Below are 14,401 nucleotides of genomic sequence, written 5' to 3' on the forward strand. Positions count from 1 at the left end.
TTCTAGTTTAATTTTGTCCAAATGGACCTTTTTTATGTTTAGTTTATTATACGGAAAGTATTGATGTTTGCTTTGTTTTTTTTTTGCTGAGATCCAAAAAATAAAGAAAATGAAAATAAAAAATGGCCTATCAGAATTTGTTAACATGTTTAATATTGTGCATAACCTGAAAAATATGTTTTAGACATTAATTCATACAAGAATAAAGGGTCATATCAATAGTTAGATCTTTGGTGTGAAAATACAAAAATAATGGTGAAGAGTTCAAATTATTTAATTCTAAAATTTGATAGAACAGATAGAATAGACAAACATTATCTTCATCATAACAGAACACATGCCTTTTTATTAGAAAAGTATGGCATTATGAGCAGCATCTTCCTTCTTCTCACATTTATCAAGATGAGCATGTGCTCCGCATTTCACATATTTCTTGGACTTCCGCGAGCTGAAAGTTCTTTCTGAATAAAATGTTGAGTTTACTAGAGAAAATTCTTCCGGGAACTCATTTGGTTTGATCATGCGTGTTGGGATTTGTAGCTGTGTGTCGTCCGAATTGTGTACTGACAGGCGAACAATCGTCCGTTCTGGTGTCGGCATACAAAAATTTTCATGTTTGCAAGAAAGACTTTTGTCCGCGGAATGTGCGCAGATATCTGTCGGAGGCACCATACTAACACGCGTACAATCGGCAGATCCTTCGTCCACCGACGTTTGTATGCCGACGATCGGTACGTGTGTACGGGCCTTTACTTTCCAGGCCCTTTGAAAACTGTGAGCTCAGATCAGAACCCAATTGAAGTATACTGAGGGCAGATTTGGAAAATTAAAAAAAAAAACTAAATGACCAAACAGAGTGCACAAAAATACTTCAAAACAATCCACAATTCCCCAGATAAAACCCCCTATCCTTGTTTCCCAGTTTTTCCTACTATATTAAAATTATAAACTTAAAGAGGAGCTTCACACAAAAGGAAAAGTTTCACTCCCCCCCCCCCCCCCCACCATATTTGGAATATTTTTTTTTTTTTTTTTTTGGAAGCAGGCTTCTAGTTTAGACAGGTACCCACTCCCACTTCCCTCAGATTGCCTAGGCGATCCAAGCAAAAGTTCGGCCACCCTTCCTGCCTTCAACCTTCTGGGACACATCACAGGTCCCAGGATGCTGCATGACCATTTACAGGGTGCAGCTTGGCTCACACATGCACAGTGGGAAGTTGGCTGTGAAGACACAAAGAGTCACAGAGTTCCCACAGTAAACATGCCAGCGCTGGGAACCTAAGTACTGACCGCCCACCTCCTATCAGACCTGTAGAACAGGGAAGTGTGTCCTCGCCCGCTGGCCCTCCCAACTCCTATCAGACCTGTAGAACAGGGAAGTGTGTCCTCGCCCCCGCCGGCCCTCCCACCTCCTATCAGACCTGTAGAACAGGGAAGTGTGTCCTCGCCCCTGCTGGCCCTCCCACCTCCTATCAGGCCTGTAGAACAGGGAAGTGTGTCCTTGTCCGCCGGCCCTCCCACCTCCTATCAGACCTGTAGAACAGGGAAGTGCTACAGGAGGTGGGCAGGCCAGTGGGTGGGGACAGAAGCCGAGAGAAGATGCAGAAAATGCCGGGACTACACCTGGGCAGAGCTAAGAAGAATACTAAAGCCATGCAGGTGGTGGGCAGCCGGTGGGTGGGGACAGAAGCAGACAGAGGTTATTGGGACTAAAGTCAAGAACACTGAAGCATTACAGGTACAATGCAATTATGTTCTGCTCTTTTCAGCTGAGCACTGTGGATGTGATTGCTAAACAGGGGAGTACTCAGTGGACTTTTTAAATAGTTATAAAAGTGACTTTATGCTATTAGATGAATTAGAATTATATTGGATGCACCCTGCTATATGCATTTTCCTTTAGATAACTATTATGCTAGGTTCACACCAATGTGTTTGCTGTTGCTCGCATTTGCATGGGCACAGCAGCCAATTCATTTGAATTGGCTGCTGTACTTACAATAAAAAGGTCCCTGCACCTTTCTGAAAATGTAGCCACAGGGAAATCACATGGCACTTTTGCAACCTGCTATTTCCTACACCTGAATATGTGCTGCATTTTTGGATGCGTAGGGGTGCTATTAAGAATAAATGGCAGCCTTGCTCGTCTGTAAAAGAGCAGGGTGTTTTGCCCGTGGGTGGGTGTGGGTGCGAGAAAAAGTGCAATTTTTTTACACTGCCCTGCACACTCCACCATCCCCAGTGTGCACCTAGCCCTAGGGCTCATTTACACTTGCAGTTGGAGGGCACTAAAAACATGCTGCTCAGCCTCATTTGACAACTTCCTATCACTCTCCCCCTCCAAGCTACAGAGGTTGCAGCTGGGGATGTACAGATGCCACAGCTGCAGCAGGATTTATACCCCTGCCACTTTCAGCATGTGCTGCTGTTTGCTAAAGTCAACTCATTCAAGTGAATGGGGGCCAGGCTGCAACCTCCCTGCAACTTTGTGCAAAGCTCACATTTGCAGTGCAGTAGTGCATCTTGGGGGGTTCAAAACAGGTGGTAAGGAGGTGACATATCGCCTATATGCAGGGCTGCTGTTAGAAATCATGGGGCCCCCTACAGCCTACTTGATAGGGCCCCAACCCTGCCCCTGACCCCACCCCCTGAACCTGCTCATCTGCCGACCTGGAATCAAATCTGCAAAAGAAACCGGAAGGGTATATTGGGTGTAAACAGACAGTGGTGTCTATTTACACCCGACTGCCCATAGAGCAGGGTTGACTTGATCCGTGGCTGCTCTGCATAAACTAAGTGAACATGGACCTGTCATTTGCCTGCTCTGCTCTAATCAGTGGACAGGTCTCCCGCTGAGCAAAGTGGAGTCTGCCTTGTGTGATAGAGGCCTAAGGATGCATTTCACTGGCCTTCTATGATTCTCATTGTGATAATCATACTGCGTCACTTGTGTTAATCTGAGGAGGACTGATTGGCATCTACTGTACCTCAGTGGGATGAAGGAGGGGAACTTGGCTCTGTTGGGATGCATGAAACTAAGGACTCTAGGGGAACTCAAAGGGAGAAGGGGGGGGGCTAAAAGGACTTTAAGGGTTGATATGGATGGGTGGCTATCATGTTGTTTGACAAGCAGTGAAGGGGCAATATGTAATTTACTTACCGCCTGTTAATTCTGAAAATGCTGACACACAACACTCCTGCCATGTTCATTGCATGCACTTGCAGGGTAGTTGTGGTGCACCCCATTCATAGTGACATTCCATTAAATTTTTGCCATTAACAAGCTCTAAGTGGCTGCATCTCCTTGTTCAGGTGGGGTGGTCTGGGTGGTAAAACTTCAGTTTAACTGCCTGCTTGCACTGTCCCACCCACCTGTTCGAATTAGCCCCTAAGGTCTTGTTTACAAGTGTGGTCTCAGATCTGGGTATTCCTCTTTAGGGGTCCACACACTGACTGTCTGCCGGACACCCTTTCCTTCCCAGCTTACTTTTCATCCCTTCCAACTGTTCAGCAGTTCAGTACATTCTCTGCAGTCATTTAAGGTGGCCATAGAATAGATGATTCCTTTTTTTTCATTTCTACTACAGCTACCTTAAATGACTGCAGACAATGTACTGAGTAGGATGTGAGCAGTGAAGATATATGTGAGGGGAGGGAAAAACAAGCAGGAGAAAGTGAAGCGGGGGGGGGGGGGGAGTTATGAGGATCAGTGTGATTGTCTGATCTTACCTGGAAGATGTAGAGACATACAATACATGGAGCATACTTGCAATACTATCCACAGTCTCCCGGCCCTCTGGATGAATTTATGCCCCCCAGCCCAGGGAATTTGATTTCCCCTCTGGGAGCCACAGGGAACAACATCATGCTCACAGTATGTATAAATATGTACTATATGATGCTTGCAGTTGCCGGCTGGCCGGGCCCCCCTGTTACATGATGGCACTCAGCCCCCTACAGGAGGGTCGGTGGTCCCCCCTTATCAGCGGCCCTGCCTATGTATACTGTGGCAAAGCATTGCCCTGCCAGGGTCTAGAAAGAGATTTTGACCCAGAATTATATACCAGGTGGGTTGAGGGGTGTGTGCGGGGCTTTTAGTAGTAGCATGGCCAAGGTTCTGGGCTCCACCCCGACAGACAGGAGGTCTGGCCCAGGAGTCAGGAGAGCTCCACCTAGGAGAGAGGTGGGAGTCAGGGTTGGTGAGCTAACAGTCTGCAAGAGACAGACAAAAGGCCTAAAGGGTAAGGCCAGAGCAGGTGTACTGCAAGTGCAAGCCAGAAAGGCTGAGCGATCATTTTTTTTGGAGCAAGAGTGAAATGCTGAAAACCCCTGCGAGGGAACCCTGTTATTTTGTGTTTGTTGAGCTTACTTTAAAAAAGAAAATGGGCAAGAAAAGCCCTTGAAAAAAAGAAAAGCGAGTGGCGGTGTCCTTAAAAGCTGTACATATGATGTTAGTTCTCACGTCACCTACTGTGGGCAGGAGAAAGAGGACGACTGCTGACAACACACCTCTGTCTCAGTGTGATGCAACTGGGTAGTAAGGGTAGACTGCCTTCTTCCTGTCTCCCCTTGTCATGTGACATATCACATGATGGAGAGGGGAAGACAGAGAAGCTGCCTTTATTACCGCTGAGACCACATTTTGAACTGTGAGTACACATGGGGGGAGGGGGCGCAGTTTGCTGTCTTTGCCCCGGGAGCTGGATGACCTTGTCCCGGCACTGGACAAGATTCTTGATCACTCATGGTAAAATCATCGGCATTGTAATGATAATATAAAGAATAGCTATTATTGACGATCCAATATAAGTTTACTTGAAAAATCTCCTTTAATGTTTTGAGTTCGGCCTATCTGCGGGCCATTCCTTTCCACACCTTCACTCCCAGCATGCTTTGCAGCTTCTCCTCTGCTGTTTACTTTTCATTTCTAAGTACTACATAATATCCCATGGTACCTTGCTGCCTGCAAGCAATGATTCCTGTACTGACCACCTCCTGAAACTCCTCTTCTCAGCACCTCTGTAGTTCAGAAGACAGGCTCTGTGAAATGTGTGACACAGCAGTGCCTACTCACAAGACATAGTGAATATGTGTCACAGAATTCAAGGACGTAAATGTGTGGGGACTGTCACAAAGTAAAGTGGGGTATACACTATAAGAAAATCAGGCGAACGATCATCCAATTTTTCTCGTTGTTTCACAGCAAATCGCAACTGGGGAACGAACATTCGTATGAAAATCCTCGTACGACAAAGGCTTTTTTTTTGTTGTTTATTGTTTCTGATCATGCGCAGTCTTCCTTTTCTGATTTTTCAGAAAATGTTACACATTAAACAAAAATCATTCGTTCTGTTCCCATATGAGAAAAATGAGTTTGTGAAATGTAGAAAATCCGCGCTTAGGATAATTTTAGACTTCTTATCTTTGATATTGGCTGCAGCCCACCTGTACACTATATTCCTAGAAATATAGTAAGAATGAAGGTAAAGAAGAAGGTGTGTGGCGCTGCCAAAGTGTACTAGTGATTCCGTATGTCCAACAATGATGCTAAATGTGTATTCAATATCTATCTCCACTGTGAATCCTAAATTAATAAAGTGTCGGGTGCATCATATATGTGACAAGTATAAATATGTGCAATAATATAGGGGATCCAACTTTGTGAGGAATTAGTAATAGTGCTAAAACCGTGAAGGAAAAAATTTATGCAAATAGGTGTAAAATAGTATATATATATATATAATAGATGAGTATTATCTAGACAATAAATACGAAAAAATGGATGAAGAATATAAAATCAGTTGGATCCACTTAAATAAACTGTGAAGATCTAAAACCTAATAATTGTACAGTAAAAAGCATCATATATGGCATAAACTGAGTAAACGATAGATGTATAAATCTTATGGCAGCAATAGTCCAAGTATAAGTAAGTCCGTGATAACTGAAAAACCTAAAAAAGGAGGGTGGTCCCACAATGGGAAAAACCCTTCCTAAAATAGGGAGCAGAAAGTGACTTGAGTGCAGGTGCTCTAATGACGAATATTTGGAGGTGCTCAGATGTTTGGTGACAATTCAGTGCTCCCCGCACCCCTTGGACCGCACTCACCAGAGCTGTACACCCCTACAGGGGTATCAGGCCTTGGATGTATAATCCTGGGGTCTCCTTCACTGGTTATCAGAGTAATTGGGTGATCCAATTTTCTGCCCGAATCTTGCAAACCAGGGTCCTTGGTATTAGGGTCCACAGGTGCACCGATCTGCCTTTTTGGACCCCACAGAGAGAGAGAGAGAGAGAGAGAGAGGGAAATGAGTTTGTCCCTTCTGAAATTTTTGTACGAAAAGTCGGAATCGGCTGTGGAAAGTTGTGTACACACTATACGAAAATCATACAAAAGTTTTTTGGACGAAAATTCTCACCCAGTTTTCTTGTAGTGTGTATAGTGTGCCTTAAGTTTACACACTTCAAGATCATTCAGAATAATAAGAGTAGGCTGGAAATTAAAATTAATTTAATGTGGAAATCGTTATAAGATCACTTTGACTATAGTCATAACTTTATTTAACTTTTGTTCCCAAAAACATTGTATTTTACTTTTTTTCTCTTTTTTTTCTCATCCAGAAATACTCACCATTGAGGTTTGCAAAACATGCCATGCAAATGCTACGTGTATAGAAAAAGACAAGAAATATTCCTGTATGTGTAATTTTGGATTAATAGGTAATGGCAGGACACGATGTTTGGGTAAGTATTTTTTTTCTCCTAATGGTGCATTACACAATGCCTAAATATGTTTAATTTATAATAATAATGTTATCATAAATTGGTAGAGAATATTACAGGCAATTTTATTTCAGCTAAGTGCCCAGAGGCCCTTTCTTATAAAATAGTACACTTGGGCAATATCCATGTTCTGATGGATTTGTCAATGCCATTTTCTGTTTTAAGTAAACAGAACATGAGAGGTACAGATCTGGTATACCAGTCAAGACTTAAAGGAGAAGTGTGGGATAGCAAAACAAATTGAACCAACTGCTGCAGCTGTTCCCCTCTGGCTCTAAGACTGAGATTTATGTGATCACATGACCGCTGATCACTCAGCTCTTGGGTCCGCTCTTCCCGGTTTCTGCTCTGCCCCTCCAGTGCTCACTGGAGCGCAGGGTTGTGGAGGGGGCAGTAGCAGCTGGTTCAGGCTCTCAGAGACATGTCACGATCCCTGCAAAGCCTGGACTGGTTTTGTGATGTCAGTTGACAGCAGGCTTCAGCTGAATCTGGCTCACAGGGGAGAAGAAAGTGCACTCCTGTAACTCAGAAGAAAAATATGGCCAAAAAAAGCTAAGAAACACCATTTAAGGAAACCTGTCACCAACATAAAAAAACACATAAAAATCAGGTACATTAAACGCTTTCTTAGAGCATGTTTCCTTTCCATAAACTAATATTTATTAACTTGTAATGTGTCTCTGAATTTTCCTTCAAGTGTGACTAGTTAATTTTCTAGGGTAACTATTTCTGTCCTTTCATAACATTGCCCTTTCTTCTTCTGCAAGTGTCTATTTAATTCACTAGTAAATTTTTTTAAAGAACTTTTGTACAAATGTTGTTACAAACTAAGGATGGCCGAACTGTTTGGCCCAAGCACAAGTTTGGGTTGAACATTTGCCTGTTCGGCCATTCGTTGAACACCTGAATTTGCATGGTGTTCACCCAAATGAACACCCTGCAATGCACTGAGCGCTGCACAGTGCATTCTGCACCCTGATTGGGCAAAGCTTCGCTCGATCAGGGCATAGTGTAAGCTGGTTTTTAAGGAGCAGGGCCAGGAAGCTGTCCGCGGTGTCCTTACCAACTAATGAGTCATTAGCTGTCAATGGGTTTCCTAGCTGACAGCTGAATAAAAAAAAATAAAAGAATAAAATAAAAATAAGGGAAAAGAAAAAAGCGATGTTGGGTCCCCCAGGAGAACCCTATGCCAAAACCTGAAAAAAAAAATGGCGTGGGGTCCCCCCCAAAAATCCATACCAGACACTTTTCCGAGCATGGAGCCCGGGAGGTCAGGAAAGAGGAGGGGATGAGCAAGTGCACCCTGAACCATACCAGGCCACATGCCCTCAACATGTGGGGTTGGGTGCTTTGGGGCAGGGGGGGTCATGTGACCTCAGATGGCGGTGGTGCCATCGGTTGTTCGGCGAAGGGCCTGGTATGGACTGGGGGGGAACCCCACACCGGGTTTTTCTTAATTTTTTCAATAGCCGGGTGCCGGCCATTGTAACGTCGAGTCATTTTAAATGGGATTTGACTTGTTTCTTTTCCTTTAGAAATGTAATTTTTGCTGTAGCATGTGTTATGCATGGTACAGATTAGGGATAAGCTTCGAGTTCGCCTCGAACATCGGGTGTTCGTGCATTCGCTGAACACATGAACAAGCGTGGTCGTTCGCGGGAAATTCGCCCGCCATAATGCACTGCACAATTGCAGTGCCTTAAGTGCTTGTGATTGGCCAAAGCATGCACCTTGAACTGTATGCTTTGGCCAATCACAGCACAATGTCCTGTCAGAGCCATGATTGGCCAAAGGTAGGGTGCCTTTAACCAATCATGGCTCAGAGGCTAAGTCCACGCCCCACACTATATAAGGCTACTTACACGGCAGCCGTGTGTAGTGTGTGAGAGGTTGAGATAAGAATGAGATTAGGCAGGTAGTTAGTATATATTTATCAGCTATTGCAGGATATATCAGCTTGTGCAGTATATATATTTATCAGCTATTGCAGGATATATCAGATAGTGCAGTATATATATTTATCAGCTTTTGCAGGATATATCAGCTTGTGTAGTATATATAGATCAGCTACTGAAAGATATAACAGTGCAATATATATACACATATATCAGCTATTGCAGGATATATCAGATAGTGCAGTATATATGTTTATCAAGTATTGCAGGATTTACTGTATATCAACCAGTGCAGTATACTGTATATATATATATATATCAGCCATTGCAGTGTGTATATCAGCCATTGCAGTGTAGTATAGGGCTGATTCATATGTTACACAGTGTGCTGCAGTCAGTTTAGTGTTGTGCTGTGATTGTAGTGGGGCCACTGAAGTGCATGGTATACAACACGTCTATGTCGACCCACTGGTCCCATTTTTTATTTCATTGATATATATATATATATATATTTTTTTCTTTTTAACTTTTTTTCTTTTTTAGCAGCATCAGGTTTTTTTGCTGCAATATTAGTTCTCCCCCTTCTTTGTCGCAGGTGCTAGTGCGTCCTTTTGCGTCAGCAACAATTTTCCTGCTCCAGAAGTAGGTGGTTTTTTTTGGTGGTGAACCAGCACTAATAATATTAGGGGCATAATTGCTGTACCCCCTTGTGCATCTCAAACGCTATTCCTTCTGCTCCAGGCATGGGTGTTTTTGTTGGTGGCGCACCAGCACTAATAATATTAAGGACATAATTGCTGTACCCCCTTGTGCATTTCAAACGCTATTCCTTCTGCTCCAGATGTGGGTGTTTTTGTTGGTGGTGAACCAGCACTAATGATATTAGGGGCATAATTGCTGTACCCGCTTGTGCATCTCAGATGCTATTCCTTCAGCTCCAGAAGTGTTTTTTTTTTTTGTTGGTGGCGCACCAGCACTAATAATATTAAGGGCATAATTGCTGTACCCCCTTCTGTATCTCAGACGTTATTCCTTCTGCTCCAGACGAGAGTGTTTTTGTTGGTGGCGCACCAGCACTAATAATATTAAGGGCATGATTGATGTACCCCCCTTGTGCATCTCAGACGCTATTCCTTCAGCTCCAGAAGTGGGTGGTATTTTGGTGGTGCACCAGCACTAATAATATTAAGAGCACAATTGATGTATCCCCCTTGTGCATCTCAGACGCTATTCCTTCAGCTCTAGAAGTGGGTGTTTTTTTTTTTTGGTGGTGAACCAGCACTAATAATATTAGGGGCATAATTGCTGTACCGCCTTGTGCATCTCAGACACTATTCCTTCTGCTCCAGAAGTGTTTTTTTTCTGTTGGTGGCGCACCAGCACTAATAATATTAAGGGCATAATTCAGTGGCGGAGCTAGACTTTTAAAACAGGGGTGGCAAAGGGGTGGCAAGGTATTATTTTGGGGGGTCAATATATAAAGTGTCATTTAGTGTCAGATTTGTCCACCGCAATGTCGCAGTCCCTCTAATAATCGCTGATCGCTGCCATTACTAGTAAAAACAATTAAAAAATAAAATGTTCCATAGTTTGTAGATGTAATAACTTTTTTGCAAACCAATCAAAATACACTTTTACAAAAAATATGTGGCAGAATACATATTAGCCTAAATTTATGAAAATAGGGGGGAGCTGTAAAGCACTGTGGGGAGCTGAAGAGCCCTGGGGGAGGGGGGACTAAAGAGCACTGGTGGGGGGGGGGGGGCCTGAAGAGCTCTGGGGGGTACTGGAAAGGGGGGGTGTAAAGTATGCATTTATTAGATACAGAGAAGAAAAATACATCATCAGCAGTTCTATGGCACATCATTCTTTGTCAGTTAAACACTGACCTATACATATCTGTGAACACTTGCAGATTAATATGTGCACATTATTCTAGGTATATTGGGGACAGTGGCGGCTGGTGCTCACAATTTTTGGGAGGGCGCAAACAGAAAAATGTTATAGGCATTGCATTGCGGCAAAAAATGCTGTAAAAAATTGCGTGACTTTGAGGTCGCAAAAGTGTGAAAGGGGCCTTCAGTAATTAAGGTATAGTGTGCCCCCTTTCAATGCAGAGAGACCAGCATGCCCCCTTTCAATGCAGAAAGACCAGCGTGCCCCCTTTCAATGCAGAGAGACCAGCGTGCCCCCTTTCGATGCAATGACCAGCGTACATGCCCCCTTTCAATGCAGAGAGACCAGCGTGCCCCCTTTCAATGCAGAGAGACCAGCGTGCCCCCCTTTCGATGCAATGACCAGCGTACATGCCCCCTTCAATGCAGAGAGACCAGCGTGCCCCCTTTCAATGCAATGACCAGCGTACATGCCCCCTTTCAATGCAGAGAGACCAGCGTGCCCCCTTTCAATGCAGAGAGATCAGCGTACATGCCCCCTTCAATGCAGAGATCAGCGTACATGCCCCCTTCAATGCAATGACCAGTGTACATGCCCCCTTTAATGCAGTGACCAGTGTACATGCCCCCTTCAATGCAGTGACCAGCATACATGCCCCCAATGCAGAGATCAGCGTGCGTGCCCCCTTACCTACCTGGAGCGGCAGCGGGCGGCTTCTTCTCAGTCCCGGTGACCGTCGGCGCGTCTCCACGAGTCCTTCCGCCTCCTCCTCGGCTAATGGCAAGGGGTTTGTCCTCCCTCCCCCCCCCTCGGGCACCCACATTCTTCTTTCCCCCCTCCTCGGGCTCTCACATTCTTCTCCCCCCCCCCTCGGGCTCTCACATTCTTCCACCCCCCCCGGCACTCACATTCTTCTTCCACCCCCCCACCCCTCGGGCACTCACATTCTTCCACCCCCCCCCGGCACTCACATTCTTCTTCCACCCCCCCACCCCTCGGGCACTCACATTCTTCCCCCCCCCTCGGACAGTGGCACTCACATTCTCCCCCCCCCCCCCGGGACTCACATTCTTCTTCCACCCCCGCACCCCTCGGGCACTCACATTCTCCCCCCCCCCCCCCCCTCGGGCTCTCACATTCTCCTCCCCCCGCCGGCACTCACATTCTTCTTCCTTCGGCTCTCAGAGCAGCGCTGCAGCCAGAAGAAGACGGAGGGGGGTGGAGGCGAAGCCAATGCTAGGCGGCAAGGAGAGGAATTTGAAATCCTCCTCCTCTCCGAGAACCTCTTCTGCTGTCACATGACGAGAGGAGGAGGATTTCAAATTCCTCTCCTTGCCGCCTAGCATTGGCTTCGCCTCCACCCCCCTCCGTCTTCTTCTGGCTGCAGCTGAGAGCCGAAGGAAGGAGGTTAACGATCCACACGAGACCTGGGGCTTTTTAGGGGCACACTCGGGGCTGAAGCTCCGTTCAGCCACATCACCCCCAAACCCCCCCCCCCCCCCGCCGACACCACTGTAAGTAGCAGGAGACAGAGTCCAGTCTTCCCTGCTCTCCATCCGCCTCCCTCCGCAGCTGCCGGCCGTACGGCGATCCCCTGACTGTGATTCTCCCGCTGCCCTGCCATGCACCCGGCCACCCACCCAGGATTGGGGTGGCAACAGGGGTGGCAAGGGCTTCTTCTGGGGTGTCAATTGCCACCCCAGCTAACCCTCTGGCTCCGCCACTGGCATAATTGCTGTACCCCCTTGTGCATCTCAGGAGCTGTTCCTTCAGCTCCAGAAGTGTGTTTTTTTTGTTTGGTGGCGCACCAGCACTAATAATATTGGGGCATAATTGCTGTACCCCCTTGTGCATCTCAGGGGCCATTCCTTCTGCTCCAGAAGTGGGTGTTTTTGTTGGTGGCACACCAACACTAATAATATTAAGGGCATAATTGCTGTACCCTCTTGTGCATCTCAGGGGCTATTCCTTCTGCCTCAGCAAGGGGTTTTTTTTTTCCGGCTTTATTCATGTTTTTTTCATTAATAAAAAATATATAATAAAACGGTTTATAGTGCAACAAGCACAAAAGTATTGCACCCAAGCACCATATTCCCTTTGCACATTCTATAATAAACAGTTATAACCCCCCTCCCCTCAAAATCCACATCATGTCCGAAAGGCCAACAAAGTGAGGCAGAAGCTCACAGGCCACTAAAAGAGGGCAAGCAGCCTCTATAGTAGAGGCAGAGATCCCAGAGGAGGAGCAAGGTGAAGTATGCTTTTTTTAATGATGTTGGCCTTTCAGGTGCTGTTGCCAATGGACTGCATGGCAGGTCGTCATATGTCTTGTCAAGCATGTGGTGCACAAGCGGCTGGTGTACTGGCCACGCTTGATCCACTTCAGACAGAGATTGCAAACAGCAACACTGCGGTCTACTGCACATGTGTTGAAAAAAGCCCACGCTGATGAACTTTTGGAAGTCACCGGGGAGTTAGCAGCGCCCTGCGCCTGTGGAGCTCTGTGGTGTGCTGCAATAGGGTGGCTGCCCTTAAGGCACATCCTGCCTCGTTGGAGTTGTTCCACCTCCTCCTCCTCTTCACTTTCCTCCTCTATTCTCTCAGGTACCCAAAGTACAGTCAGTGACCTCATCATCCCCTCCCTCCCTCCTTGTCACTAGAGCAAACTTGGCAGTATGCTGCAAGTGTGGCAACATGACTACTAGTTTCTTGTCCGTCATTGTCACCCCCTCTCTCTAGGCTCATGTTATTCCCTTCCTCAACCTGGGAACCAACATTGGATCATTCAAATTGCTGCGCATCTTCCAGTGTCATGTAACACTATGATCAAATAATTCAGGTGACTCCTCCTGCATGATGGTGAGACTATGGAAGGAGTAGCTGTAGACAAGGAGTCTGTGGAACAGGCCAGAAAAGTCTATGGCCATTTCCAGCGGTCATACAATACCAGAGCTCAGCTATCTGACATTCAACAGGAATTCAACCTGCCCACCAACCACCTTGATTTGTGACATGCCCACCAGGTGGAACTCAACATTGGCAATGCTGCAGTGGCTGTACACGCAGCAGAGGGCCATCAATGAGTACCTGTGTGAGTATGGCACAAGGACAGGCTCAGGGGAGCTTGGCTTCTTTTCGCCACCCCAGTGGCTGCTGATTAAGGATGCATGCACTGTCCTGTCACCATTTGAGTAGGCCACAAGGATAGTGAGCAGTGACAATGCATGCATCAGTGACACTGTCCCTCTAGTCTTCCTGCTGGAGCACATGCTTCATGGAATCAGGGACAGGGCATTTGAGGCAGAACAGCAGGAGGAAGAGGAGGACTTCCTTTTTTCACAAGGCCCCCTTTATGCAGATAACATTCCTGCAGGGTCACAAAACCCCAGGAGGAAGAGGAGGAGGAGGAGGAGGAGGATTGTGGCAGCATAGATGTAGAGGATAACATACAGCAGTCTTCAAGGAATGGTTTTCATTCCCCAGGAACCCCAGGAGTTATACGTGGCTGGGGAGAGCTTGCTTCTGACAATGTCATCCTTAGTGACCTAGAGGACTCAGAATCTCATGCCTCCTCAAACTTAGGCTGCACGGCTCCCTTATTCTGCAAAGCCTGTGAAAGGACCAGAGGATTCGTGATATCAAGAAGAGGGATTATTACTGGTTGGCAACCCTTCTTGATCTACGTTACAAGGGTAAAGTTGCAGAGCTCATGCTGGCTTCACAGAGAGAGCAGAGAATGGAACATCTTGAGGATGCCTTGAAGAAAAATTTGTGTAACACCTTTCCAGACACTGGGAGTTGTAACGCTCCTGCGTTTTACGTATGA

The 14,401-nt window shown here is 46.0% G+C and overlaps 1 protein-coding gene across 3 annotated transcripts in view; it reads left to right on the top strand.

Moving 5' to 3' along the window:
* The window catches only part of SUSD1 (sushi domain containing 1), a 265,066-nt gene that overhangs the window by 40,431 nt on the left and 210,234 nt on the right, over positions 1-14,401 (top strand). For all 3 annotated transcript variants that reach the window (XM_082259187.1, XM_082259188.1, XM_082259189.1), the window contains exon 2: positions 6,623-6,745. In XM_082259187.1, the coding sequence (XP_082115313.1) occupies positions 6,623-6,745 (123 nt within the window). The remainder of the gene's footprint in view (positions 1-6,622; positions 6,746-14,401) is intronic.

The sequence above is a fragment of the Pelophylax lessonae genome (genome assembly GCF_965119305.1).
Source record: "Pelophylax lessonae genome assembly, chromosome: 1".
Taxonomy (NCBI): domain Eukaryota; kingdom Metazoa; phylum Chordata; class Amphibia; order Anura; family Ranidae; genus Pelophylax; species Pelophylax lessonae.